At 33.2% G+C, this 27903-nt stretch overlaps 4 protein-coding genes across 8 annotated transcripts in view; 2 read left to right on the top strand and 2 right to left on the bottom strand.

Moving 5' to 3' along the window:
• The first annotated feature begins 293 nt into the window (after positions 1 to 293).
• On the top strand, positions 294 to 10781 carry LOC106100187 (poly [ADP-ribose] polymerase-like). 3 transcript variants are annotated; one of them, XM_013278948.1, is made up of 21 exons: positions 294 to 367; positions 746 to 902; positions 1206 to 1350; positions 2034 to 2152; positions 2325 to 2506; positions 2842 to 3055; positions 3316 to 3421; positions 3741 to 3924; positions 4053 to 4272; positions 4359 to 4463; positions 4786 to 4891; positions 4997 to 5159; positions 6361 to 6514; positions 6906 to 7070; positions 7559 to 7695; positions 8189 to 8325; positions 8571 to 8746; positions 8949 to 9069; positions 9419 to 9578; positions 9936 to 10112; positions 10455 to 10781. In XM_013278948.1, the coding sequence occupies exons 2-21, from the start codon at positions 792 to 794 to the stop codon at positions 10525 to 10527; spliced, it is 2955 nt and encodes a 984-aa protein (XP_013134402.1). In that variant the 5' UTR covers positions 294 to 367; positions 746 to 791; the 3' UTR covers positions 10528 to 10781. The 3 variants fall into 3 exon arrangements, with proteins under 3 accessions (XP_013134402.1, XP_013134401.1, XP_013134403.1); XM_013278947.1 differs by having other exon boundaries at positions 297 to 373; XM_013278949.1 differs by lacking the exon at positions 294 to 367 and adding an exon at positions 399 to 490.
• Positions 10782 to 12323: 1542 nt separating this feature from the next.
• On the top strand, positions 12324 to 21051 carry LOC106100210 (sphingomyelin synthase-related 1-like). Its single transcript, XM_013278986.1, has 5 exons — positions 12324 to 13036; positions 13118 to 13322; positions 14562 to 14848; positions 18068 to 18260; positions 20408 to 21051. Exons 1-5 carry the CDS (start codon positions 12583 to 12585, stop codon positions 20850 to 20852), a joined length of 1584 nt encoding a protein of 527 aa, XP_013134440.1. The 5' UTR covers positions 12324 to 12582; the 3' UTR covers positions 20853 to 21051.
• A 1708-nt stretch (positions 21052 to 22759) lies between these two features.
• On the bottom strand, positions 22760 to 25601 carry LOC106100156 (SH3 domain-binding glutamic acid-rich protein homolog). Of its 2 annotated transcripts, none has more exons than XM_013278907.1 (4): positions 25431 to 25601; positions 25119 to 25320; positions 24266 to 24361; positions 22760 to 24050 (listed from the first exon to the last, which is right to left on the bottom strand). In XM_013278907.1, exons 2-4 carry the CDS (start codon positions 25293 to 25295, stop codon positions 23550 to 23552), a joined length of 774 nt encoding a protein of 257 aa, XP_013134361.1. In that variant the 5' UTR covers positions 25296 to 25320; positions 25431 to 25601; the 3' UTR covers positions 22760 to 23549. The 2 variants fall into 2 exon arrangements, with proteins under 2 accessions (XP_013134361.1, XP_013134360.1); XM_013278906.1 differs by having other exon boundaries at positions 22761 to 24050; positions 25119 to 25322; positions 25434 to 25601.
• Positions 25602 to 27631: 2030 nt separating this feature from the next.
• Positions 27632 to 27903, bottom strand: part of LOC106100154 — a 52851-nt gene continuing 52579 nt past the window's right edge. For both annotated transcript variants that reach the window (XM_013278902.1, XM_013278903.1), the window contains exon 15: positions 27632 to 27802. The gene's annotated coding sequence lies outside the window, so the exon portion shown is untranslated. The remainder of the gene's footprint in view (positions 27803 to 27903) is intronic.

Raw genomic sequence — 27903 nt, 5'->3', positions numbered from 1 at the left:
ACGAATCTCTCTCTCACTGCTCACTTTCAACGAAGCTGTCAGCCTTCTTTGATAATTTTTCCCATTTGGCTCTATTCTAAACATCTTGATCTTAAACTTGGTGCTCGCCCAGGTCTTTCAGCACCACATACTAAACCACCTTGTTATGAGACTAACTCTTCGAACGCAAAGGTCTCATCTTGTTAGCGATGCCGCAACAACGAGGCTGTTTTTTTTTTCTTACTGGTAACTCGAAAAACTATAGCGCTCTGTTGTCAATGTCAAAAACTGCCATACTGACACTATTGACTATTGTCATTTGGAATTGTCATCTGAATCTGTCATGCGGTACGGCGAGAAAAGAAATAAATAGATAGTTGTTGAAAAAGTAAGAGTGAGTTTCAGATTTGCGAAAACATTTGAAAATTGTTCCTATAAGTCATAAGCCGACCAAATCGTGGGAGGACAGCTGCAGCTTGTACCTTAATTTCATACTATCTTCGGTTAAATAGTACGAAAGAAATAACCGCCACTGTCAATTTCATTTCAAACCATATACAAATACATATAATATATTACATACGTATATACGTATTACGCATTTAGAATTCGTACAGCATAAAAATCTTAGTATTGTAAATTGGAAACATTGTCTTTCTTTCCACTTCAGCACTCTATATACTATACTATATACTATACTCTATATATATACTCTTTGCTTTTGTTTAGTATTGTTGTGTATTAAGATGCGTTGTATTTGTTGTAGGATATTACGGATTTGTTGACACATCGTAGATAAAAATAAAAACAAAATGACGGATTTACCGTATAGCGTTGAATACGCTAAATCCTCGAGAGCATCATGTAAATTCTGCAAGCAAACAATTGATCAGGGAATAATTCGAATCGCTTTGATGGTGCAGGTTGGTATATTATTAATACAATATTATGATATTTATGGAACTGAGTGTGGATGATGTTTTATTACACCACTTACATGGTTTGGACTCCATTCAAGTATAATTGAAAAGTAAGGTTAATTTAATAAGGAAGTGCATATCCATGTTACATTGAAATCTCTTTAAGTTTCATTAATTTCCCTACTTGGAGGATAGACATTATTTTGTTGCTTTCCTCTACTTAGTTTTGGCAATGTTTATTATAATGATATACTATAAATGGGCCTTTATAATTTAAATATATTGTGCAATTTTCATAATTTCCAGTCCCCATTTCATGATGGCAAACAGCCTAATTGGCATCATTTAGACTGCATCTTCTCAAAGAAACCCCCTACAGCTATAAGTGAGATTGCAAATTTTAACAAAATCAAACATGAAGATCAAGAAACAATTAAGAAGAAAATTAGTGGTATATATCTTGTTTAATTATATATTTAAAATGAGCTGTCCACAGCAAACTTCATTAGCTCACAATTATAAATCGCAAACAAAAAAAGAGCAATTATTAAAAATAAAGAAAATATTTTTAGCAATAAAAATATTTTCTTTTGCCTGTCTATTATCTGTCTATCTTGCAATTAAAATTTTGTATGCATGTATAAATCGGATGACAGTTCAATCTTACTATGACCTATGCCTCTAGCATCTCAAGCTCTGTAGCTGATCTGATGATGGAACTGGAAGGTAGCTTTAGAAACTACATAATTAAATGACACAACCCCATCTAGCTTCGGCTTGTTTGATTTGTTTCAAAGTGTATCTTGTTTGGTTTATATGCAATCCCATTGAACTATGCTATAGTAAATATCAAAATAAAAATACTGAAAAAAATGAAATTAAAGGAAAAAAAAATTAAAAACAAGCTTTTTAACTTGCTTAAATCTTTTCTATCTGTAACAATGAAAATCCCATTAAAGTAATTTATTGACTGAAATGGAGATTAACATTTGGAACATGTTTTATTGCTATCTTAAAATTGATTAGAAGAGTGATTTGTTAACTGGTTTGTATTCATCCTGGAAGTGATGCAATAGTTAATTTAGTCAACAATGGTTTTAAAATTATGTATTCTGATGAAAATATATGTTTTAGGTGAAGACAAGGGTACTAAAAGAGGGAAAGCGAAAAAGAATGGAGCCATGCCATATACTGTAGAGTATTCCAAATCAAGTAGAGCTACTTGTAGACATTGTGATATAAAAATATGTAAGGTGGGTTATTTCAAATGTTTTTATTTAATCTAGATGTGAGAGACACATACTTAAAATTGTTGGCATGAAATAAAACCAATATTTCCATCAATGGAATTAAGAAAGAATGTGTGAGAAGAGAAAAATGTGATGATTTTTAGACAATTATTTACATTATTATAAATTTTTTTAGGATGAAATCAGAGTTGCCAAAATTGATTATGATCCAAAGTATGGGGATCATCCTTTGTGGCATCATCTTAAATGTTTTGCTGAAAAAAAGATTGAATTAAATTTTCTTGGAGGTGGAGAAGAACTGCCTGGTTTTCAATCACTTAAAAAGGAGGATCAAGATATTGTTAAACAAGAAATCAAGTATGTAACTATTTTTTTGTTATTTGACCAAAACAATTTGTGATTATCTTACAGTCAAATACTGAAACAAAATTTAAATAAAATATTTTAAATAATAATGCCACACTTAAAGTCCAGATTCAATACAAATTTTGACAACTGACAGATTGATTCACTTACGAAGTAAAATGTTTAAGATTGGTATCAGTATTCTGTCCATCACCTCATAAAATGTTAACGAGTGGAAACAAACCCTGCAGATATAATTATAAATTAATGCACTGTATTTTTTTGTGATATGTGAATCTTAAAAAACTAAACATAATGATTCACTACAAAAAACTGTTCTTTTTTAGGAGTTCGGAAGGTGATGAAGTGCCAATAAAGAAGATAAAAAAAGAACCAAAAGAAGAAGAAGATGTGAAAGCAGAAGCTGAGCTTAAGAAGCAGCTAGTGAAGCAGAGCAAGCTATATGATAAGTCAATAGATGCATTAAATAAGTTCACTAAAAATGAGCTTCATGAACTCCTACAAGCCAACTATCAGGACATACCTTCGGGGCGCAATGAGGTATAATTTAATACTCATATATAACCAAATAAGTAAACCAAGATCAAACTTGAATACTATAAAATTAGTATAATATTGTTTTTAAATAGATTTTCATAAATTTATACAAAATATAAATTTATATAAATATAAACAAAAATACTTGTGTATCAAAATAGGCTCAAATGGTATTCCATGGTCTCTGCCTACTAATCTGGGTAACAGGCATCATTGTAATGTAGTATTAATAATGCGTTTTTTACATTACTTTTTGTTACCAGTGCTTGAATCATTTAGCTGACTGCATGGCGTTTGGTGTACCTGAACCGTGTCCTGAATGCAAGAATGGCCAGTTAGTACTCGACACTTTCTACTACAAATGTACAGGTAGTTATTTTTTGTACAAAACCAAATATGTTGTCGTTACACTACTTTTCTTTCTCGGCCTCCAGCTTGTAAATAATGCTTAAAAATCGTGATTTAAAACTTAAATAAGTATTATTTATTAAGTAGTATTATTTATATATTTTATTATTTAAGTATGTTTTATTATTGTACAAGTATTTTATATTACTATGTATATAAAAATATGTTTATTTTATTTTATTTATATATAAAAGCCAGCCAGACAGTCAACATAACTTAAAAATATAATAATAAAATAACCAGGCTGATTTGATAAAATTGGTGTTTGTTATTTTTTAAGGAAACATGAATGAGTGGTCGAAATGCGCTTACAAAACCAAGGATCCAAAGAAAAAGAAAATGATTGTGCCATCAGAGTTCAAAAAACATTCCGCTTTCGTAAAATATAAGCCTAAAGTGACAACACGGATATTTGAAAGTGAACCTCCACCTACTTCTACAGTTAAAAAGGAAGAGCCAATGGAGTAAGTGTTTTCGTACTTCATAACAATACAATATATGCATTCATCGCATACTTTTCCTTCTCCGTTTTTACCATTTTAATATTGGTATTGTTGTATAATTGTTTTTACATATACCATTTTGCCTTTAGGGACACGAAACCAAAACCAGTTGCTCCTTTGAAGAATCTTCAATTTTTCCTGTTAGGGAAATTCAAATCGTCTAAAGAGGAAGTCAAGAATCGTATACTGAAGCTAGGAGGTCTCGTTGTGTCGAAGATAACGGACACCACGGCGGCAGCGGTGTCCTCTAAGAATGAAATAAAGAAAATGTCGGCAAGAATGGAAGAATTACGCGAAAAAGATATTGAGGTAAAAATATTGAATAGTACTTCACAAGATGTTAACTTTCCTATCAGTGTATTAATAAAATTTATCAATTTCGTTATCATTTCTAGGTAGTGGAAGAAACATTCCTTGATTTAATTGACCCCAAAGAAGGCACAGTATCGGAGAGTCTACGACTAATAAGAGAAAATAATATCGCCGATTGGGGAACTGATGTAAGTATAAATGATCATTGAGAATTTCGAATTATTACTAACTAACTGTTTCTCGTGACATCATTCATGTCGAATTAAAAAATAGTAAAAAACATACCTATACTACTCAGTGATAACATAGCTTTTAATGGTGAAATAATTTTTGAAATTGGCCCAGTCATTTTTTAGTTTCAAATCTTTCCTCTTTATATTATAATATTAGTATAGATATGTTTCCGTTGCAAGTATATTTCCTTTTCTTTTCCTTCGTTTGTTCATAAAAAAACAATATTAATTTGTTAAAATCTATTTGATTTTTAATTTTTGTATTTTTTTTATGCAGCCAAGTAAACGCATACCGCAAGACGTACTCGATGGAAAGTCGATACAAAAATCAGGAAGTCAATATGTAAAATCAAAATCTGGAATCGCAAAACTGAAAGTTAAAGGTACTTAGTGTAATATTGAGTTTAAGTCCTAGACTCACATTATCTTACTTGCTGAATATTCTACTAGACATAGTGATATAGAAATAAAAATAAAAAATATTTCAGGTGGTATCGCTGTCGATCCAGATTCCGGTTTGGAGGACGAAGCGCACGTGTACAAAGACGCGGCCGGCACCAAGTACAGCGTCGTCCTCTCCAAGACAGATGTTGTCGAGCAGAAAAACTCCTATTACAAATTACAGATCCTTGAAAGCGATAAAAGGAAGAAGTATGTGAATTCTCACCTTGAACTAATGTTCCCCGGTTTTGATTCCCTATTCTAATTGGATCTCATTTAGTGACCAATTAACGACTGAAAATGTCAGTAACTATACGATGTCTAAAATTATAAGAGCTTTAGTAGTTTTTATCTATAATATATTTATACCATATATGTTTAATTACTTATTTTTACATATAATATATTTTACATGATTTTTTATATATATAAGAAATAACATAAAACATATTATATAAAAAAAATAGAACTCCACCGGCTGCGGAATCCGATGACTCAAGCAACCAGTGGTCAGGGCTGCAGAGACAGGAATCTCCTTACTATTGCGGTTTGTAAAATAACCGCCTTTTGTATCGGGCCCTTAATCCAACTGTCTAGCGAGAGCTTCTTGAGATGTTGTTCGAAGCTCTTCCCTATCAGCCCGTGTACCGAAACGACTATCGGAATAATGGTAGTCGATTTCATACGCCACATGGCGGTAATCTTGTGAGCCAAATCCAAATATTTTAATAATTTTTCATTTTCGGCTTTCACGTCATGTGGGATAGTGATATCGACTAACATTACACAACCTTAGACCGACCTATTATTACTATATCAGGCCTATTGGCAGCAATAGTCCTGTCTGTAATAATAGATCGATGCCAGTTGAGCGTGATACGGCTATTTTCCAGAACTGGTGAAGGCTGATATTGGTAATATGGTACCTCAGATTCCACAAGAGCATATTTAAGGACAAGTTGCTGATGGATAATCTTGGCCACTTGGTTATGTCTATGCAAGTATGCACCGTCCGCAAGGCGAGAACAACCGGAAACGATATGTCTAATAGATTCACCGGGCCGACGACATGCCCGACAAATGTCAGTCGTACCATCCTTTAGGATATGTTTCCGGTAGTTATTCGTTACGATGACCTCGTCCATGATTGCAAATACAAAACCTTCAGTTTTATCTATATTATTATAAAGACAAAGATTTGTATTTTGGTATGTATTAGAATAGCTCAAAAACTGCGTGGCCGATTTCACCATTAAAAAGCTACGTTATCATACGTGAATAACATAGACTATATTTTTTATTTTCACGCGGGCGAAGTCGCGAGCAACAGCTAGTGTTAACATAAATTATCAATCTAATGTATATGTGGAACTTTTAATTACTGACTGCTTATTTTTTTTTTAAATTTCAGGTATTGGCTATTTAGGTCATGGGGTAGAATTGGTACCCCCATTGGTGGGAAGAAGCTTGAGGATGTGCCGCTGCAATATGCAATTAACGAATTCGAAGCTTTGTATATGGATAGGACGCAAAATCCGTGGGACGCCAGAAATAATTTTAAAAAGGTATGTTAGTTTCAATGCAGAACAATTTACCGAAACTGCTTATGTTCTTGGTTGTAACTAGTGACAGCTTGTCTCAAATAATAATAAAACAGCTTGGAAGAACATATAGGCTATTTAATTAAGTTTTATTCAATTCCATTCGGGTAGAGTCGCGAGCGAAGACCAATCATACTTCATACTAATATTATAAATGCGGAAGTTTATAGGGATGGATGGATGTTTGCTAGAGTTTGTAGCCTAAACCGCTGAACGGATTTCAATGAAATTTGGTATAGATGCAGAGAATAGTCTGGAAGAACACATAGGCTACTTTTGTTTGTTTTTTATTTTACGCGGACGGAGTCACGGGCGAAAGCTAGTAAACGATAAATGTATAAAATGCCTTCAACAGATTCCTGGTGCATACTTCCCCATCGACATGGACTATGGCGACGACTCAACTTCAACTGTGCTCGAAATAGACACAGTCAACTCCAAGTTGCCTGTCCCCGTGCAAAAACTTATCATAAACATATTTGATATTCACATCATGAAACAAACTCTGATGGAATTTGAAGTAAGTTACACTGATCATGTTACGATGACGTTATCTATAATTATGTTATATAGAGGAATTACCCAATCTGGTAATAATAACGAAGTAACGGCCCGAGCCGAGGCTCCTGAGGGAGCCCTCGAGCTTAGTTACTCATAAAAGAGGTTTAGGCTAAGCGCCATCTGCGCTCGGCCACCTCAAGCCCGGTGAATCTGTAAATGCCTCTTCAAGGCAAACAGTGACAACTCAGTCACAAAAAAAAAAAGAGGAATTATTTGTATTTTTGTATTTTGTATGTATTACAAATAACTAAAAACTACTGGGCCGATTTCCAATATTATTTCACCATTGAAAAGCTATCAGTGAGTAAAAATAAACTCAAAACTATAACATACGAATGTATAAATATCTACACTAATTTAATAGGAAAGAATTGTGTGTTTATGTCAAATTAACTAAAAAATTACTTAGTCTATGTCAAATAATACTTTATTGCATTTTATCTTTAGCTTGATATGGACAAAATGCCTTTAGGAAAACTGTCCAAGAAGCAAATAAAATCCGGATACAATGTATTATCAGAACTGCTGAATCATATCAACGAGGGTAAAGCCAATGAAAATAAAATCGTGGACGCAACCAACAGGTAAATAACTTACTGTGTACTGTGTGGACATGTGAATAATTTGACCAGGAATAACTCGCCATATAACCATATATGAATATATGAATATAACACCTATTTTAAAATTTTAATTATACACTTAACTATATTTTTTTTTATTTAGAAATATTAGTAGATTTTTGTTAATTTACTAATAATCATAATGTTAATTTAACCATTCCAACTAAGCTCAAGGCTTGTGCTAGGGTATGGTCACGACAATAGTCCAATGGCGGGATTCAAAATCTCGACCGCAAGATCGCTAGTCCGTTCCTCAAACCTTTAGGCTATCGGCGCTTAAAAAGCACATTAGAAAGTGATATAATGAAAAAGGCGATTAAAGCACCAAGCCAGCATTATTGCATTCTTTAAGCCATATTGTCATCCTTTTGCCCATTAAGAGAATAGATATAGTATGACAATATACTTTTTTTAACATCACTCATGGCTTTAGTGTAATGAGCAATTATTACAGGTTCTATACGCTGGTGCCTCACAGCTTCGGCACTGACAATCCGCCATTGTTAGACAACGCCGAAGCAATTAAAACTAAAACAGATATGCTGGATAATCTACTTGAAATTGAAATTGCTTACAATTTACTTAAGACTGGTATGTTATACATCCAATTTAAATACTTTACTGCCGTACTTAGATAATTTTATAGTTACTTAAACCCTTAAGGATAGTGTAGATGTTTCTTACTTAATCAATGTTAAGAAAATCTATTAAACAACTAAATGCAGTTATAGTTAATAACCTTAAGTCAAAACAATGTTCATAGTGTCCTTTCGTTTCTCTTTAAAATTTAATATTTAAGTGTTTTTTATACAATTTGAATAATTTCCGTTTTTCAGAACATGATGATGATGATGATAACAATTCACGAAGTGCGATAGAATCCCACTATATAAAATTGAAGACTGAGATCACTCCGCTGGATGTCAAATCACCTGAATACGAACTCATCTTGGAGTACATGAGAAATACACACGCCGAAACACATTCCTCGTACAATTTAATTATTGAATCGGTTAGTATATACTTATGTTTTCCTTAAAGTGTATTAATAACTTCCAAGTTGGACTACTTGGTTAATGCCTACATATATATAGACTATATTTTTTACAGAAGTAAACCTTACTGTTCTTTATACTTTTTTTATTTTATTTGTTGTGCTCTTTTATTTATTATTAAAGTTATAAAATTTAAAACTTGCTTTAATTGAATCCAAGGCATTCAAAGTGGTTCGCAACGGTGAAGAGAAACGCTTCAAGCCATTTAAGAAACTGCACAATAGACGTCTGCTGTGGCATGGATCTCGGGTCACCAACTTTGCTGGAATTCTATCACAGGGTTAGTTAGTTAACGCAGAATAAATGTGCTTAAAACGTCCTAATTCGAACGTTTAAGCCGATCTTGCCTCTCTATCAATTGCTGCGCGTTCTCCCTCGCACTCGCCCCGTGCGGAACATGACAATAATTTATGCTTTTACATGCAGCATTTCTAAGACGTTATCACGTTAAAAATACCAGCTTTGTAATGTTACATGATTAATATTTAATTGTAATAAGCACTTGTTTAATAAGTATTTATTGTTAAATTGTCATTTTCATAACAGCTTATTCCTATATATCTCTGGTGTTATGAATGAAGATCTAATTAATCTTATATTATGAAATTGAATACGATTTCCGTGTGCAGGTCTGCGCATAGCGCCGCCCGAGGCGCCGGTTACGGGCTACATGTTCGGCAAGGGGATTTACTTCGCGGACATGGTGTCCAAATCCGCGAACTACTGCTGCACCAGCAAGGCCAATCCCGTCGGTGTCATTATGCTCTGCGAAGTCGCGCTCGGAGATATGTAAGTTACTTTACCTTTATAGGTACTATAATAATAAAATAAAAAAAAACGCTTTATTAATAATATTAAAGTAAATAAATATGAATAAAACCATCATACTTCGTACTAACTCTAAATGCAAATGTTTAGATAGATAGATAGATAGATAGATAGATATCTGTAGATACCTTGAGAACAACTTTATCCATTCAGATGAAATTTGATGCAAATAAGAAAACTGAAAGCACAAAGGCAACTTGCTAGGTTTTCTTATTCTGTGTAGGTGAAATCGCGGTTAAATATCCATAATATCTTCTAAGTTTACCTTCATGGTGTTAATAGTGGTAAGATATGTGTAAAGTATTGCTTTGTGTACAGGATGAAGTGCTGCGGAGCGCAGTACGTGACGAAGCTGCCGAGCGGCAAGCACTCGACGTGGGGCGCGGGCCGCACGCAGCCCGACCCGGAGCGCGCGCGCACGCTGCCCGACGGCACGCTGGTGCCGCTCGGCCCGCCCGTACCCGCCGAAAAGAACAGCGCGCTACTCTACAACGAGTATCCTTTTTAACCGACTTCCAAAAGGAAGATGTTCTCAATTCAAAATTAAAAGAAAAAAAAACTGGTTTTAAAGGCCAAATTTAACTGGCCAGTAAGTTCGCATAAGTTAAGACTATACAGTGATAAAAAAAAACAGGTTGTTTGATCACCCTGTAATATTTTTAAGGGTTTTTTTTTTTTGTAAAAAGTAAAATTAGTGATGTTTTACCGCTTATGTGTGTCCAGATCCTCCATCAAGATGATTTAACCCTGTATTTTACATTTTTTGTGAAATATATGTGTTATTGTTGTATGTTTGCCTCAGTTATTGTTATAAAGTTTCCTTAGCACCAAAACCAGGTTCATCGTGTACGACGTGGCTCAAGTCAAAGCTAAGTACGTGATGCAGATCAAATTCGACTACAAGTACTAGTTGCTATTTTGCAATTTTTACGTCAACTTATTATTAGATTTACGTTAGTCATTAAATGACATTTATCTCATTCCTTTTTTTAAATGTGTCTTTTAAAGTTTTAATATTAAGTGATTATACGATATTATGTTACGTTTTATTTGCTTATGCTTCAGAACTTAATGGCGCTTCTCGAGAATTATTTTGTTTAAAATATTCCATTAATGTTGATTTTTGCGTTTTGTTTACTCGTCGATGATTATGTGATTACAATGATGTTCGTTGTACTTATTAAAATCGTTTTATAAAAAAAGTGTTTTAATCTGATTGCCACTATCATCTAAATGTCTGGTTATATATCATTCCTAAGTAGGAAAACGATTATTCGGTTGCGTGTAACAAAAATAACATTCTTGGGTTGCTTGTTGCTTAAGATTCTAACAAATCATCTACTTCCCGATCCTTAATAAATGTATATGACACGTTATAAAAGGGATTTTTGTTTTATTTCATAAAAAAAAACAGACAATACATTACATTTTATTGGAAAACTAAACTTATGGTAATTTGAAACCATTTCCGGTTGCTTTATTTCTTATCCACAGAGGATAACCCCGTCCACAATAATCGTTAGTAGGTTACAAAATAGCTACACTAATTAATATGGCAAACACTATGGCATCTTTTACAGCTTTTATTGGCTTTTATGGTCATTTATGTCATTCGCCATTAAAAATTCATAAGCAGTGGTGACGTTACAGTCGCTTCGATTAATTATTCGGTGTGTTTGCTTAGCCATCCTTAGTGATGGACTCGAGTAACTCGAGTGATTTTTACTTACTCGGCCTCGAGTGAAATTTTTGACAACTCGAGTTGCGAGTGACTCGAATTACGAGTGATTCGTAACCACTTTGTTGATTTATACCAAGCGGAGTAAGAAATACTTCAGCAATTTCAGTTAAATTTGTTATCTTTTTAAAAATACACTATTTCTGTTCTTTTGTTGAATTTATTTAAGCTTCATTTAAGTTAATTTTAAAGCATGTTTATTATCCAAATTGTGTAAGAACATAATAAAACTCTTCATATTTGGATCTCATGAAAATGACTTGTTAGAATTAATTAAAATGGATTGGAACTTATTAGTAGTACACTATACAATTTCAACTAATACTTGATATAAGTTTCTTGATTATGTAGACAGGTTTAGTTTAAAGGAAAATACTATTTTTACACATTTTGTATAGATTTTTTGAGTAACTTTTACGTTAATGCGAAAATGATTTCTTTATGTTAAATTAACATTGTTTTGTTGTTTTTAAAATTTTGGTCACTTGATTTTTATATTCCGAGTGAGTCGCGTCTATAAACATTACTCGAGTCTTATCTTCACTCGAGTGGCATTCGAGTGAGAAAGTTACCAGTACCGAGTGACTCGAGTGAAAAAAAATCACTCATCATCACATCACTAGCCATCCTACTAAGTAGCGTGTGAAGTGAACGCAATGCATTCGAGAATCGTTCGAACGACATCCGATAGTCTATTAATGCATAATAATTCTATCTGCTAATCTATTACCGAGATTTTGTGTAATAACTCTAAATAAAGTCCACATTAAGTTTTTCCCTATTGTAAATCAAAACAAGGGCTTTATTTTTTTCTTCTAAAAGTTAAAACCAAAGAGGATATAATGGTATAAACGTCAGCGTGCAACACTTTTAAGTTCATGTCAATTATAATTAAATATAATTCCTGGTAACACTGAAAAGAAAATTAAGTAACATGACCCTGGAATTAAGCGCTTACAGCGATTGATTTTCATAAAAGAATCACTATGACGTTTGTGTACAAAACACTGTCTTGCTTGACAGAATAGTATATGTCTTGGCCTGAGTACTTTTGATAGTGCGCTAAATTAAATTTTGTGACACCATATAAACAATGTTTCAGTCTGATTTATTTCAATTCAGTTGTACATATAAGCTTGCCCATATAATAACTCTATTTAAATATTTGTGTTATTAAATAAGATCCATCAAGTAGTACAAGGTGAAAATCAAAGGTTTTTCGTAAATATGGAAGTGGATGTAATAAAATGGAACAACAAAGAAGTACTGGATTTATTACAAAGGGACAAACTTTCCAGCCATATAATCGACGTTTGTCGATCACAGGATATTGATGGAAAGTGTCTTCTTTCATTTATTGATCGAGATTTTTATGAATATCCGTTTGACCAACTTAAACTTGGTGAAAGGAAGAGGTTTATTTTGTTAGTGAAAAAGTTACAAAAGAAAAACCGTATTTCCATGTACGAACTGGGACTGTGTGATGATCCTGTGTTTAACAATCCGGCTACAAACATTAATTTCCTGGGAACTAATTTGTCTCATTTAAGTTATAACCTGCACAATCAATTGCAGAATGAAATTTCTTATAGCAAAACTACAGATTGCATTTCAAATTTCACTCCTGATGTGAAAGCTTCCAAATTAAAACCAGAAGTTTGGAAAACTTGTATAGCTCTTGGTGTGTATGTTATTGATTTTACTTTTCACAATAATGTTGCTGAAGAACTGGAAATGAATATATAAGTTATACATTTTCCAGGTTATGTGTTTCTGGTGACATGGGTTACCGCTGTTGTAATGGTGATAGTGCATGATAAGGTGCCAGACATGAAGAAATATCCTCCACTGCCAGACCTCTTCCTTGACAATGTGCCACACATACCATGGGCTTTTGATATGTGTGAGATTACTGGATCTCTGCTGATGGCAATATGGGTCATTGTTCTCTTCTTCCATAAACATAGGTCAGTTCTATTTGGAATATTTAATTCTATAATATAATTTACTATTGTCAAGCTAATTGATCTAAGTTTAAAAAAAAAATTACAATTTTAAAAGCATCTACATATCTATCTAGTTTAGGCGACAGCCAGTTTTTTTTTTCACGGTAAAAGGATTTCAATACTAAAGTAAACAAAAGCCAAACATACTTGTTAGGTATATGTTCCATTGTAAACTTTTAACCTCCTTTAGCTCTATGCTTGTTGTACAAAGGAATTATAAAATAAATTTCTCCCTGACAGTACTTATGCCATATCAAACTGTAGATGTTATTAAAACAATACCTAAGGTTGTCATGATTATCACTATTTGGTAAATTTTTCTTTTAGTCCAACAAAAGAAATGATTAATGAAAATAATATGAACCTTGACTAGATGTTTTTCATGATTAACTAGGTTATTGTGAATTCTATTAAATCCATTATGCAATGACTTAAGTTATAACTTACTAGAATTATACCATAAAATCTTTGTCCTCAATTTAACTCTATAAATTTCCGACTCTAACCAACTGACCCAGTTAAAGAAATTTCTAATCATACTTCATACTAATATTATAAATGCGAAAGTTTAGATGGATGGATGTTTTTTAGTACAGATGTAGGGAATATCCTGGAAGAACACATAGGCTACTAAATTTTTTTTTATTCATCGCAAATGGAGTCACGAAAGCTAGTTAAATTATAAAATATAATCTTACTAAATTTTTAGTTAAAAAAACAATGGTGTTAGTTCATATTTCTTTTGTTTTTACACAGTATTGTTAAGTAGTTCAATAATTGATAATATTTACTTTTGTGTGCAAAACATTTTAAAAGACAAGCTATATGTTATAAAGACATTGATAAGATTGATGTGTCACTGTTGCCCGGGCCTTTGATATCAATACAATGATAATCATTTTTATTTCCTCAATGATTCATTGAACTCTGTTATGTTATATCCATACACAATATATTTGTTTAAAAATTTATTCTATCAAAATGTGTGATAAAACACATCTGATGTGACAAGTCTTTGTCGGTTGCAATATGAAGCTTAGCTATTACTACCTTGAATCTTTAATAAAAAAAACACTGTAATTGTATAGTGTAAACTTGAAAACTTTGTTATAGGTATTTTTTATGTTTATTCAATCAAATAATAAGGTTTTTTATTTACTAAAGTAATATTAGATTACATTGTTAGTTATAAATCATCAGGTTTATAATTTTACGGCGTTTCTTCGCGCTGGCGGGGACCGTGTTCCTACTACGTTGCTTCACAATGCTTATAACGTCGCTCTCCGTGCCGGGGTCCCACTTGAAGTGCGAGCCTCGCTTCTACCCTCCCGCTGATGATCTCACCGTGTGGGGGCGGCGGCTCCGGCAAGCCTACGACATCTGGAGCGGCGCGGGCATGTCCGTGCGCGGGGTACGCACCTGCGGGGATTACATGTTCTCGGGCCACACTGTCGCCTTGACCCTACTCAATTTTTTTATCACTGAATGTGAGTACTATTTGTTTTATCAGTAATTTTTGTAAATTCTTATGTTTTTATGTAAATATATTGATTGGATCTAACAGTACATTTTTTGCAAACATTTTTTGATGGTAATGTCGTAAAGAAGATTACGGAAGCTTGACGACTTCCAAATTGGTGTTGATCAGTAAATAATCATCACTTTTTTATTTTACAAATATAGTTTACGTGTATAAAAACACTTTCCAAGGACATATGGCATTACCAAAATCACTGCATTTTTAAATTAAACCCCATACACACGATCTTACTCCATCATATACTGAAGCCTTTTATCGTTATATTCATCCATATACACGTGCAATAAAGGCATATTTAAAATTTTTTATCTATCGGTATAATATAAAAAATAATTCAGTCACGTTATACTAGTTTTTATTTAATTAAATATTACGCAACTTTTAGATTTTGCATGTTTTTCCTTTATATCTGTTTACCAACATCCTGCTGGCTAATATGACGGAAAGTCCCTGATACAAATATGTCATAGGATTTCACATTCACGTAATGCTATTGTAAGGGTTTGTATACTTCTATATTAGTAAAGTATTAAAATAAGAACATAAACTAAGCTAGGTACCAAATGTTTTTTCTATGTTATTAAAAATTAAAACATATCGAAAATCAATGGTCACATCACTAATCACTGATTTATTGTTTTCAATACTTTCAAAAGCTGAGAGGTTTTTTTAAGCTAACAAACTCTGCTATCTCTGAAATATTCTTATTCTAGTTACGAGAGATAATCAACACCCTATGCCATACTACATTGTATTATGCGTTTGTCCATTATTTATTTATCTAGTTATTTTATATGTTTCTACATCGATGGAAACTAATGTAAATATGAATTATAATTTATATATTTACATAGTAATTTAACTCACACCAACATAATATTATGATAATGATCATAAAGTTTAGTCTAATGTTTTAGTCGATGTTTACGTACAATATGTATAAACATTGAAATGTTGTGACTTTAATATGATTACATATAGCAATAAAGTCTATCTTCTTCGTTCTACGTCATTAAAGATATTGGTGTCCTTAATTTACTTTTAAATCACCTTCGTGCGAATTGTACATCACAGATGTTTTCCTTGCAATGCCACGCTTGCACACTCTTACATACAGTAATATAGGGCTCAGAGTAATTTATAATTATACTAATATTATAAATGCCAAAGTTTAGATGGATGGATGTTTGTTAGATTTTGTAGCCTAAACGGCTGAACGCATTTTGATGAAATTTAATATCGATGTAGAGGATAGTCTGAAAGAACACATGGGCTACTCACTTTTGTTTTTTTTAATTCCATACTGACGGAGTCGCGGGCGAAAGCTTACGAGCGTTTTAAGCGGTCAAGACGATGTCTTATCTCACATCATCGAAATAAGATACCAGGTTAAGACCATGACTTTGAGAATAATAAAAAAAATATGTTATAGTGATAGCGTTTATTAATAAAAAAGGAAAAACATTAGTGTTGTTACGGTGAATTTCCAGTCACTATTGTCGCAGTTAAATTATTTTATGTTTTGTAATTTTATGTGTTATTTATACGTAAGTAAGAAATAAAGTTTTTCAGACCTTTAGATTCGCATTTGGGATTTCAATCCATTTTTTTGTACATATTTCCATATCTTACTAATATTATAAATGCGAAGTTTAGATGGATGGATGTTTGTTAGAGTTTGTAGCCTACTGCTAAACCGATCTCAATGAAATTTGGCATACATGTAGAGGATAGTCTGGAAGAACACATAGGCTACTTGGTTTTGTTTTTTTTATACCATGCGGATGGAGTCGCGGGCGAAAGCTAGTAAAAAAAAATAATTGTAAAGTAATCATTAATTTCATGAATTCTTGAGAAACAGTCAGCAATTTCCTATTGAAGTTTAAAGTTTAATGGCTAGTTATCTAATATTTATGTTTTATATCTATTTCGTAAATGCTATTAAAGTGCGTCAATTTATCTTTTAGGCGCGGCAACGTTAAAATCCGGCTAAGAATTTAGGCGTAGTTATAAGTTTTGCTAATGCTTATCTAACACATTGAATATGTCAGATAAACAACAAGGAAGAGGACAGTGTTGCGCAGTTTGTTTAACATTTGCTCTACTTTATCGTAAATAGGCTTGATACCGTTAGAGTTATTATATATTACTAGCTGTTGCTCGCGACTTCGTATGCATGAAATTAAAAAAATCTAATGAAAACATGTCCTATATTACTTACAGATAAATTACCTTTCGAATTATAAAAGAATTGTTAGCATCAGCCCAGTTATTACCTGAATATATACAAAAGTACAAATTTTTCCTCGTTATAATACTAGTATAGACTATAGATAATATTTTGCGTTAGGTTTTGCATGTTAGTGCATGCATTGTATGATGTCATTATAATTTTTTTCATGCGTTTATACATAAGATGAGAGTTAATTTATTTAAATTCGGTTCTTATTCAATATTTGTTTTTATAATCACCGAACACACTTTAGAAGACCTTATATATTACAATCCGATACTAAAAATCCTTGAAATCGTAATAATATTCGGTCACTACTTTAGAATGACGTAAATAAATGGCACGAATTTTTTGTCCACTTGTAATCTCGTGTATAACAATGTGACAACCCTGATGCGACATTGTCAGAAGTCCAACGCAATTTATTTGACGTCACCACATCGTCAAGAAACAAAGACTTGTTTTATAAAATACTGATAATATGTATCGAGCGACACCAAACTGTTCTTTGTGTGTTAATCCTTGGCATACTTTGTATACATACTAATTGAATACATATTATTAACCTATTAATACCACCCTCAGGGCGTCGCCAGGCGATGATCTAGGCGACCTTATTGAAAAGAGTTTTTATACCTATTTTGATTCTATAGGACTGGGGAGAGTACAGTACTTACCTACTCTGGCGACGCCTGAGATCCGCAATATCAAGTCAATTTTATAATTATTTGGTGAACATCCAAAAAAGGCATTGGAAAAATTAGCAGAGACAATGCTTAGTTTAAAATCTGACTAATGTCAGTAAATAAAGTTGTTGACAACGAAGGTGACTAATTAAGTATACACGATTGATAAAAGAAAATAATTTTTAAGTACATGTATTTGTTTTTAGTACTAGCTATATACAAAAAATACGTTTTCGTAACGTTGCAGACACATCTCGCAGCCTGTACCTGCTGCACATCCTGACGTGGGTGATGAATATGTTCGGGATATTCTTCATTCTCGCAGCACACGAACACTACTCCATCGACGTGTTCATCGCGTTCTACATCACCTCGCGCCTCTTCCTCTACTACCACACCCTCTCCAACAACCAGGCTCTCATGCAGAACGACTCCTCCAGGTAACACTCTACTTTCTCTCAAGTTCTCTCCCTTTCACACGGTCTATTTATAAGGAAATGATGGAGGGGGAAGTAGATTTCGCGGAGTATGCGACGTCTAGAAAGCGCAGATATTTACTCAGCCGATTTGTATTCTTTCCTTAGTGTCATTGAGGAGTTTCTTATCAAGGGGTTTGGGATGATCTGATGGATTACTTTTTGACGTGCTGTAATACTTTAAGCCTGTATATCATTCACTCCCAGTTTCGGCAACTAAATAATTATTTAATTAAAATTTCGGTGTATGGGTGTGGCCCGAAGACATTTAGAATCTTACTTCTTACTAATTTTATAAATGCGAAAGTTTAGATGGATGTATGTTAGAGCTTGTAGCCTAAACGGCTGAACGGATCTCAATGAAATTTGGTATAGACTTAGGATAGTCTGGAAGAACACATAGGTTACTCGCTTTAGTATTTTTTTAATTTCACGCGGACGAAGTCGCGGACGAAAGCTAGTCCACTTATAAAAAGGTTTATGCAATTGAAGTCGTGTAAGTTTTATCTTTTTGTATTTGACGAATTTTGCGTTGTTCATTCAATTGCCAAGGTGGCTCCGACTTTTACATGAAGACTATTCGAATTATAAATTTGTCAAGGTGCCATAACTTTAAAAAGAAAAATGAACTATGAACTTCTCATGCGATGTGAGATGTCGATATTTTATTTTTAAGCAACTTTGAACATACGTTGTTCAGGTCTAGGTAATGCTTTGTAACTTGCAACTAAGCCGAGACTTTCTGGTCCAATGCTTATATCGTTTTATTTTTAAACTGTATACTTATAAGTCCTCTGTCTAAACAAAATAATGAAGGAGATTATGATATACCCAATTCATGTTTAAGTTTGGTTGTATGTTATCCCTTTCTATTTTATAAATACTATAAATCTAGGTATCTCGCTCGTCTCATGTCGTAAAGTTTTGTTTTTAATGAACGATTACGGTGCACCTAATAGCCTGCGTCAACTAATTCAAGGCCAAGACCAAAATAATCTTCGCTAAAACGTTATGAAATTAAAAATGTATTACACTACGACATTGTAGTTTAGATGTCGGATTTACGTAAGAAGACTCCGAGGTCATTCTCTTCGCTATTCATAGGTATACTATGAAATTTATAGTGTCTATGAAAATCAGATGTAAACAATAATGCAACAATACTTTGCATTTCTAGGCGTTCGTTATAATTTAATTTTCACACTTGCTTACCCTAACCAATTTACATACATGAAATCCACGCAAGTAATATAAACATTGAGTCGTTACAACAAAAGATTATGCTGTTTTTATTTAATACAATGGGTCGTAAATATGTTGTTGAGTGAACATACGCTGGTTATTTCCAGATCCGTACAATTTCTTTGTTCATCAAGTTAGTAAATGTCGAAGTTTTGTTGACACATAATTTACTCATTGTTATTAAAAAAATTAAGTTATCAGAAATTGTCTTTTAGTTTAGCATTAACGGAGATAGAGTCTCGGTAGTCATAATGTGTGTTTAATTAAATTTTATTAGTGTTTAATTGTGTTACTTCAATGATGTTAATTGCGCGACTTGCGCAAGTGAAAATCTTCATTTAAGCGATTCGCTAATTAATGTTAAGAGTAAATTAAAATTAATTTGGTTAAGTAATAATTATTATATAAATATTTATCAAGAGAACGAAGTGTGAAAGGCTGTTTGTAAGATCAACTTTTACTTATTTCTAACCGAACAAAAACTAACAATGTTGTTGGAATATATTACATACATAAATTAGCTTTTTTTTCTTTTAATTTAATGAACTCGTACTGCTGCCGATAATGTCTAAGGATATTACGTAATTCGTTTCTTTTATATTTATGTTTACACTTTTGCATTATGCTTTTACGTAAGGACTAACTTCTTAGAGACGATAAAATCGTGGCCTATAAAATATGTTAATTACAAAAAATATATGTGATCACATAAATAATACTTTGTTGCGTGTTCTAATCATAATACAAATCAGCTTACTAAGGTCGTTCATATAACTCATGTTAAATGTGTGGCCACTATTTAATTTATTTGTTTCCCTAAATAATATAGATTATTTTTATAAAATAATATGTATTATAAACGTTTCTAGGACAAGAATATGGTTTCCGCTGCTGTCGTTCTTCGAGTCGGAAGTGGACGGCATCGTGCCTAACGAGTACGAGGGGCCCATGACCATCCTGAACAACTTGCGCCAGTGGCTGCTTCAGCTGGTCACCGACGTCAAGACCTCCTCCATGGCCAAGATCGCCGGCTCCAAGCTGCAGGAGGGCGCCGCCATGGGTGAGTACTCCGTCGTCAAACTGGTCGACGGGATAAAACGCAATCTCAGTTTGATCGAGGAGTACAAGAATTCCCGGCAACGGTTAGTGACGTTAGATAAAAATATACAAGCGACGATGTTGGAGGAGCTTCCGGAGGCCGAGCTGCGGCTGCGCGCCGCGCCCGGCCCCCGCGCGGAGCCTCGCACCACGCGCGGCGCTCCGCCCCCGCCCCCGCCTGCGCACGCGCCGCACGCGCACAAGAAGACTATATGAACGTCGTAGAGGCTACTTGCGCTAACCATCATAGCTAATGTAACTAAAGTGAGTTAGATACCTGAACTACATTTCCATTATAGATTTTATATAAAATGTTATATATCATGTTTATGTTAAGTTAAATATGTAATAAATTATTAAGAGAATTTATTTGCTCAAAATAATCGTGGGAAATAAACATGTTTAATGCTTTAGACTCAGTCTTATTTATTTGTGAGTGTTCTTTCCGTCGTCCACGCGAGTGCGAGGAAGTCTTGCAGCGCGCGCGTCAGTGCGGGCAGGTCGCGCGCCGCCGCCAGCGCGCACGCCGCGCCCAGCCCGCACAGCGCGCGCCCCGCCCACCGCGCCGCGCCCGCACCGCCCGCACCGCCCGCACCGCCCGCACCGCCCCAACTACTGCAGCACGCTAGTCATACATCCTAATATCAATTATTTGTCGTTGCCAAATACGTTTTTTATTATGAATTTACTAAACCATTCAATTTTAGAATAGACCACAAAGTTACAAACCCAATAAAATCGACTGTCAAGACTTCTCCAATACTGATTCGACAATCCTCTTGGATACGAATTTCGTCATTGCTTAGAGGAAAATTTGTTGATGTTTCTTTTTATAAAAGTACGAGCTTTACATATATCACTATACATATCAGGAACCCACAGAAAATAGTTTTGAAATACTTTGTGCTTCAGCTGATAATGTCGACACAAGTCGATCATTTTCTGTTAATTTATGGAGTTCCATATCCAAGTTCTTACGATTGTTGCAGAGATTATAATAACGCTGGATAAAAGAAGTGGTGTCTGTCGTATTCACTACGTTGAACAATTTATACAAACATTGCTAAATCGGTAAGGTTTTTGTCGAGGTATTTACTGTGATTGCAGAATTAGCCAAATTACTGTACTTATGGGAATTTAATGTCTTCGCCGCTAGATGCATGGTTTGTTGCTTCTCTTCTATTTCAAGGATACTTGCTTTATAAGCGATTGTTTTAGATATTCCAAGATAATTGAGATTAGATTATGATAAACATTTCTTTTTACTAATTTGCCAACTTGGAATTTTTTTACTATACATGCTTGAATTAAAAATGCAAATTTAGTCACTTTTTAATCACCTCATTATCCTATATTTTGGTTTTATTGTACCTCTTTGACCTTTTAGCGAAACGTTTCATATTGATCATTATAATTTCCTAGATTACAAAAAAATTTACTTACCCTGAACCTCAGAACAAAATGGTTAGGTTTGTAATCTGCGAGGGAACCGAATATTGTTAGTCCCAGTATTTTACTACTTAGTGTGTACCGTGTGTACGAAATTTATGTAAGAAAGTCTTTTATTTCATTTGCTGTTTGCTTAATCCTTTCATTTTGGTACTGTCTACCTTTATTAGTGATTCTTTCCCTAATATTTAAATAATACATATATCTTTTTGTCAAATCCATTGCAAAATATCATCGAACACAAATGTTAGATGTTTTATCCTTCGAATGTATATCTTTGAAAGAAATTCAAATAGTATTAGCTACTTATTACCAAAGCTTTGTACTATACTGACTAGTTATGTTGCTAAACTATTTGAACTATTTAGCAATTTTACTATGAATATAAATATCTTGACTATTCTACGAAAGTAACTAAGCTTTTAATTATTGTCTTGTAAGTCATTGCTAAATAACTTTGAACAATTCTCAAATTAATCAAAATATGTTTAAGGAACATACTTTGTCCTCAAACCTTATCGTGGTGTAAAATACTTAAATTTTGGCCTGATTTTAAAACTAGAAAAAAAATCTCACTAAATTATTTAATGTATTTTATTTAATGTCGTTATAATGTGAATTAGCTTTTGGCAATAATGGCTATTGCTAAGCTTTACATGACTCGCTCCGTACTATGATGACCTAAATATTGCCGTTAAGAAATGTTTAGCGACTAGGCTACACTTGTATCCTTTAAGCGATGGTGTCGAGAAATAAAAGAACTAAAATTATATGGCATTTTATATAATTCATATGAAAAAATTAGTTAAAAATTCTGTCTTTAATAGTAATATTAATAAATGATAAAAAAAGATCAATTGATACAAAACAATAAGCAGCGTAGTTTACTGATAAGAATGCTCATTTTTACCGAGTTTGAGCTAATGTTGCCAGTAGTGACATAGTGACATAGTGACAGCACCTCAGATCAATTAGTTACAACTATAATTGACCTAAAAAAATGTCATGGTCATTAAAAATAGTCTTCAATGATACAGTAGAGCACTCTTAGAAGCAACCAACTTACAAAAGTAAAATACTTGTATACTTATACATCAAAATTCATCTCGCTTTCAACATAAAAAATTTCGCAAAATATAAAATCAAGTATTAATATTTTAAATAATACAAAGCGTTTAATGACAGTTAAAATTATTAAATAGAATTCTTAATCTCGAACTTCATTAAAATTTCATTAATAGACTAATGTTAATTTGATAATAGGCCACTTCATAGACAGACGTAAATGTACATCGCCACATAACATTAATTCTCAACAAATACTTCTTTGTATTATATACAATGACTAATTATTGCAAAGAAGTGAATGATGCAATATAAATAACAAAATGAGTTTAATGAGTGCTCGCTTAGTGCTAGAGGATACTGATTTGAGCTGAAAAGCAAATAAATGTTGCAGGTCTGTTACTCGGCGGCGGCGGCGGCCTCGCTCTGGATCAGAGCTATGGACGGGTCGTCCACTTTTCTTTCACTTTTACCTGTTTGCTCCTCATCCACTTCTATATCTTCGGATTGTTCGCGAGACCTCACCGCACCATTCACCGTCTCATCAGTTTCATGAGAATTTTGTGCTTTTTCTTCATCTTCTCTTACTGGAGATGGTTCTTTGTCAATGGACTTTTGTCTCTGTGGTGATTTTTCTTTTTCTGGGGTAGTTTCTTTAGCGGGTGACTCTGCTTTTGCTTCATTATTTTCTTCATTTTGTTCTGTGTTGTCTTCAACCGCTTCCTCTTTAGTTGGTGTTGCCTCCCTCACTGGTGACTCTGCTTTAGGTGCTGTCTCTTTAGTGGGTGAAGGTTCCTTTTCCCCAGTCTCATTGGAGACAACTGTTTCCCTTTCTTGGGAGTTCTCTTTTGATTCTTTGCCAACTTTACCTCCACTAACATCACCATTCACTGCATTTTCCTTAAAATTTACAGATACTATTATCACAAATATGTAAAAGTTAACTTTGGCTATACAATAATTGAAAACTGTTATATTGAAATTATTCAAAATAGGGTTTCTTATTCTTGATGACTCACTATCTATTCCGCAATTGAATAGTAATAATGCTACATACAAGCATAAATTATCAGCTCAATCTGATTCCTATGCTACCTAAATGTTAAAGCTCTTACCTTTTCAGTCTGCGGTGGCTCTTCAGGAGGAAGCTCCAGTTTCAGGAACTGCTCAAGTGTGTCTACTTCATTTGCCAAATCAAATTGGTCATAGTCCTGTAATTTATATAGAACACCTTTAAAAAGCAATTTACAAACTAATTAAATCACAAGAAGTAAAGATTTGTATTCTTGAGCAACATTATATTTAAAAAGGAAAAATCATTATGAATTAAACATTAACAAAAATATTTTGCATATATATTCAAAACTGTAAAGGTAGAATGAAAACAATAGATAAAACTAACTGCTTAGCTATTGTTTATGTGACAGTATTGTAGTATCATATATGATTGAAATATGTATATCTAGGAGTCATTACAATACCAAGCCCATCTATTGTTCTCTTTGTTTTGTATCATATAGATTTGTTTCATTATTATGGAATTTAAGAAAACATATATGAAGATGAACGACAATATTGATAATATTAAATAATATTGGTGTTATTTAAAAAAATATTAAATGACCTGCATATAATGAATACAAATAAATTTATAATCTAAAATACAAAATCTATAAAATACTCATCTTCAGGTCAAAAGTATATGCATAAGGTGTTAATCACCTTTAATTTTCTTCATTTTAACAAGCCCTACTCATTCAACAATCAAGTTTGAAATTTTAATTAGGGCGTGGTTTCATATAAGGACTAAATTAACTAATATTTAAGGGGTTTGTTGTTTAAAGGAATTAATGTATGGTATACACTTATCTAGTGAAAGTTAACGGAAAATAAAATTGTCAGAAGCTGCATTGACATTAATTTTTATGGGACAAGAATTTAAAATAAATTTCTTATAATTGTACTTACCCCACAGTATTCTAGGTCATTGAAGAGTTGTGGAGGAAGCGGCGAGCGCGGGTTGGGGTCGCTAACAGTGCCCCCGTTGCATTTGGCATTGTTTTGCATGAAGTCTTTATCATCTTCCCTGCCAGGCTCAGTTATGTCAATGATCTCATATTTTATGTTTTTAGAATCTAATATCATCAAGACACGCTGTTGCCTTTTTTTTACCTAAAAGAAAGTGATATCACGTAATCGAAAACAAAAGTTATATGACTCAGTTTAATAAAAAAGACGAAAGGCACCCGGTTGTACCCAGGAATTTTCTAATATTAAACGTACCTCTTTGTTACCAGAAATACCACTTATGTATACTTTGACAACCATGATTGAAAAGTATCTAAAAGCAGGAATATAATTGTAAAAAACACATGCAAAAAACACTAAAATTGAAAAATAGGCTTGGCCATTAGTCGATCTGTTAGAGTAATAATAATTACCACTCCAGAACTGTCATTTCAAAATGACATTTCTTGTGTTACCATCATGTCGTATCTAATCTTCTACTGTTTTTATACTATTTCGTATTTTGCAATTTGGTGTCTTTTTAAAAGTGGGAGATATAAAATATTTAAGTCCCTTCTTCATAACGTGACGATTAAAATCTATTCTTGTATGAAGCCAGAAAGGAGAGTGATACTAACTATACATATCAAGCTACTAAAGTATATCAGGTTGTAGGCGATGGACTTTCGCAGGCAACTGAACTTTTGTTTTTCAACCACTTTTATAACAGTCCTCGACCAGTGAGAGAAAAGTTTGTTTAAAAACTGGGAATTAAAATAAAATTCCATGATAAAAGACTAATTTCTTAGGTTCAATTTAGTGTATAAAACAATAAAACACAATTCGTTTTATAAATACAAATGTAATTCAAGTTAGTACATAGGCATATTATCATTCTGTAGACATAAAAAAAAAAAACATTTTAATTTTCCAGCAAAAACAACATGAATCTATAAATTATCATGATCATAGCATTGTGAATATAATCCAAAGTTTTTTGGGAATGTCTTACAGCCTTCTTTGATTTTTTTTATATTTTTTTAAAAATTACGATATTATTTATAATTACATACTACGTAATCATACACAATGGCTAAAACTAAAGCACACTTGACGGAATTATTACTGGGCTGCGAAAAGTCTATGTTAAGTGTCGATAATATTAATCAAGTGATAAGATTGTTGACACTTATCAGCCCTTTTAGCTCAAGTCCTTATGATTATTTCAATAAAAGCAAAGTAAAATAATCGTGAATAAAATGAACGCATCGATCGCAGTTAAAACTTTTTCAGAATACTTACAATAGTTTATAATTTTTATAGGCCCTTTGAAATCGTATTTTATAATAGAAAAATTTAACATTACATGTTTTTAAGGATGCATAATTAGGTTGCTTCACGCAATACAATAAACAATGTGACTGTAAAAAAAGCTTTCATGTTATTTTACTCATCATCAACTTGCCCTTGACCCAGCGCAGAGTCGGCACAGTATGTAATTCTCTTCCATATATTTCTATCAGCCGTCTCATGTGAATCCATTCCTTTTGTAAGCATATCCTCTTTCACACAATGTATACACACTCTCTTCGGTATTCTTCTACCTTTGTAGCCATCCACATTAAATCTTAATACTTTCCTGTATGTCCTCATCCTCTCGTCGCATGTGTCCATACCGCGCTAATCTTTTGCTTCACAATTTCTCGACTTCCTCTAATATACCCATTTTACTAAAAGCTTATTTTACACTATAGAAAGTTCAAGAAATCCTCGAAGTATAGTTATAATTGTTCTTATTAATTAATCAAATGAATTAGTTAAAACGGAGGCAAGTATTGCGTAACTTTATTAGCTTGTCTAAATGTATATCTTAAAATTAACTTAGTTCTCGTTTCTGCATCTTGAGTGGATTTAAAAAACGAGAACTTTCGAACTGTGTTCGCACATTTCTATTTAGGAAGTATTTTTTTTTTCAAATACAATACAACATTTTGTACAACAGAAATTACGTAAATAATAAAAATCTTCTCATGCGCCGGAGTTGATTCATTTAGATCCATTTATTAGGCACATAGACCGCGCATTGATTTGTGTTACCCATCAGTGGTTTATTAAATAAACCTTTTTATAACCATTCTGAGCTACCACTGTAATATTTAAAAATATATTTAAATTATATATCCTGGAAGATTTTTGTTATGATGTCGCTTATTCCAAAACGCTAACTCTTCTATTAATTAACGTAGATTTGTTACCAGCTGTATATTTACTACAATATTACTTCCCAATGTTATTGCCAACGGTACTTGGAAAGGTAAACAAACAAATATAGCGCACATAAATATATTGTATAGAGATGCACCATTCATTACTGATCGCTACGCTATGCCAAGTTGCAGTCGAGCTTGCAACGTCCTGTCGCCTTGGCAGACTTTTTAAATGACGGTTTTTGTTACCGTAGAAAAAAGAGGACATATTTTTTAGCCAAATTGACAATGTAAACGTAAGGTGAATGCCAATAAGTCGGTAAACATGTTGGGAATGATACTACGTCGAAAATACAATTGGCAGTTATCCAGACAGCTGTTAGTGATAATCCGCCATCTCGCTGCTGACTGCCTCAATATTTGTCATTATATTACATACTGTTTAACACCCCAGCCCAAAATTAAATGGTATTTGCTTGAGAGGGAAGACTGCAGGGAAAAGTTTCGAGAGAGAGTGGTAGATAAAATGATTGAGATGG

Source organism: Papilio polytes, unplaced genomic scaffold (assembly GCF_000836215.1).
Source record: "Papilio polytes unplaced genomic scaffold, Ppol_1.0 DF824069.1, whole genome shotgun sequence".
Classification (NCBI taxonomy): Eukaryota; Metazoa; Arthropoda; class Insecta; order Lepidoptera; family Papilionidae; genus Papilio; species Papilio polytes.
Note: the sequence above shows the minus strand (reverse complement) of the source record. Positions and strands in the feature narration are given on the sequence as shown.

Coding starts and splice junctions, on each gene's coding strand:
- LOC106100187 (XM_013278948.1), top strand. CDS start 792: ATGACGGATTTACCGTATAGCGTTGAATACGCTAAATCCTCGAGAGCA. Junction 4,464..4,785: donor TCGCCGATTGGGGAACTGAT/GTAAGTATAAAT, acceptor TTTTTTATGCAG/CCAAGTAAACGCATACCGCA. Junction 8,747..8,948: donor ACAATTTAATTATTGAATCG/GTTAGTATATAC, acceptor ATTGAATCCAAG/GCATTCAAAGTGGTTCGCAA.
- LOC106100210 (XM_013278986.1), top strand. CDS start 12,583: ATGGAAGTGGATGTAATAAAATGGAACAACAAAGAAGTACTGGATTTA. Junction 14,849..18,067: donor CAATTTTTTTATCACTGAAT/GTGAGTACTATT, acceptor GTAACGTTGCAG/ACACATCTCGCAGCCTGTAC. Junction 18,261..20,407: donor ATGCAGAACGACTCCTCCAG/GTAACACTCTAC, acceptor AAACGTTTCTAG/GACAAGAATATGGTTTCCGC.
- LOC106100156 (XM_013278906.1), bottom strand. CDS start 25,478: ATGGTTGTCAAAGTATACATAAGTGGTATTTCTGGTAACAAAGAG. Junction 25,323..25,433: donor GTATTTCTGGTAACAAAGAG/GTACGTTTAATA, acceptor ACTTTCTTTTAG/GTAAAAAAAAGGCAACAGCG. Junction 24,362..25,118: donor ATGACCTAGAATACTGTGGG/GTAAGTACAATT, acceptor TATAAATTACAG/GACTATGACCAATTTGATTT.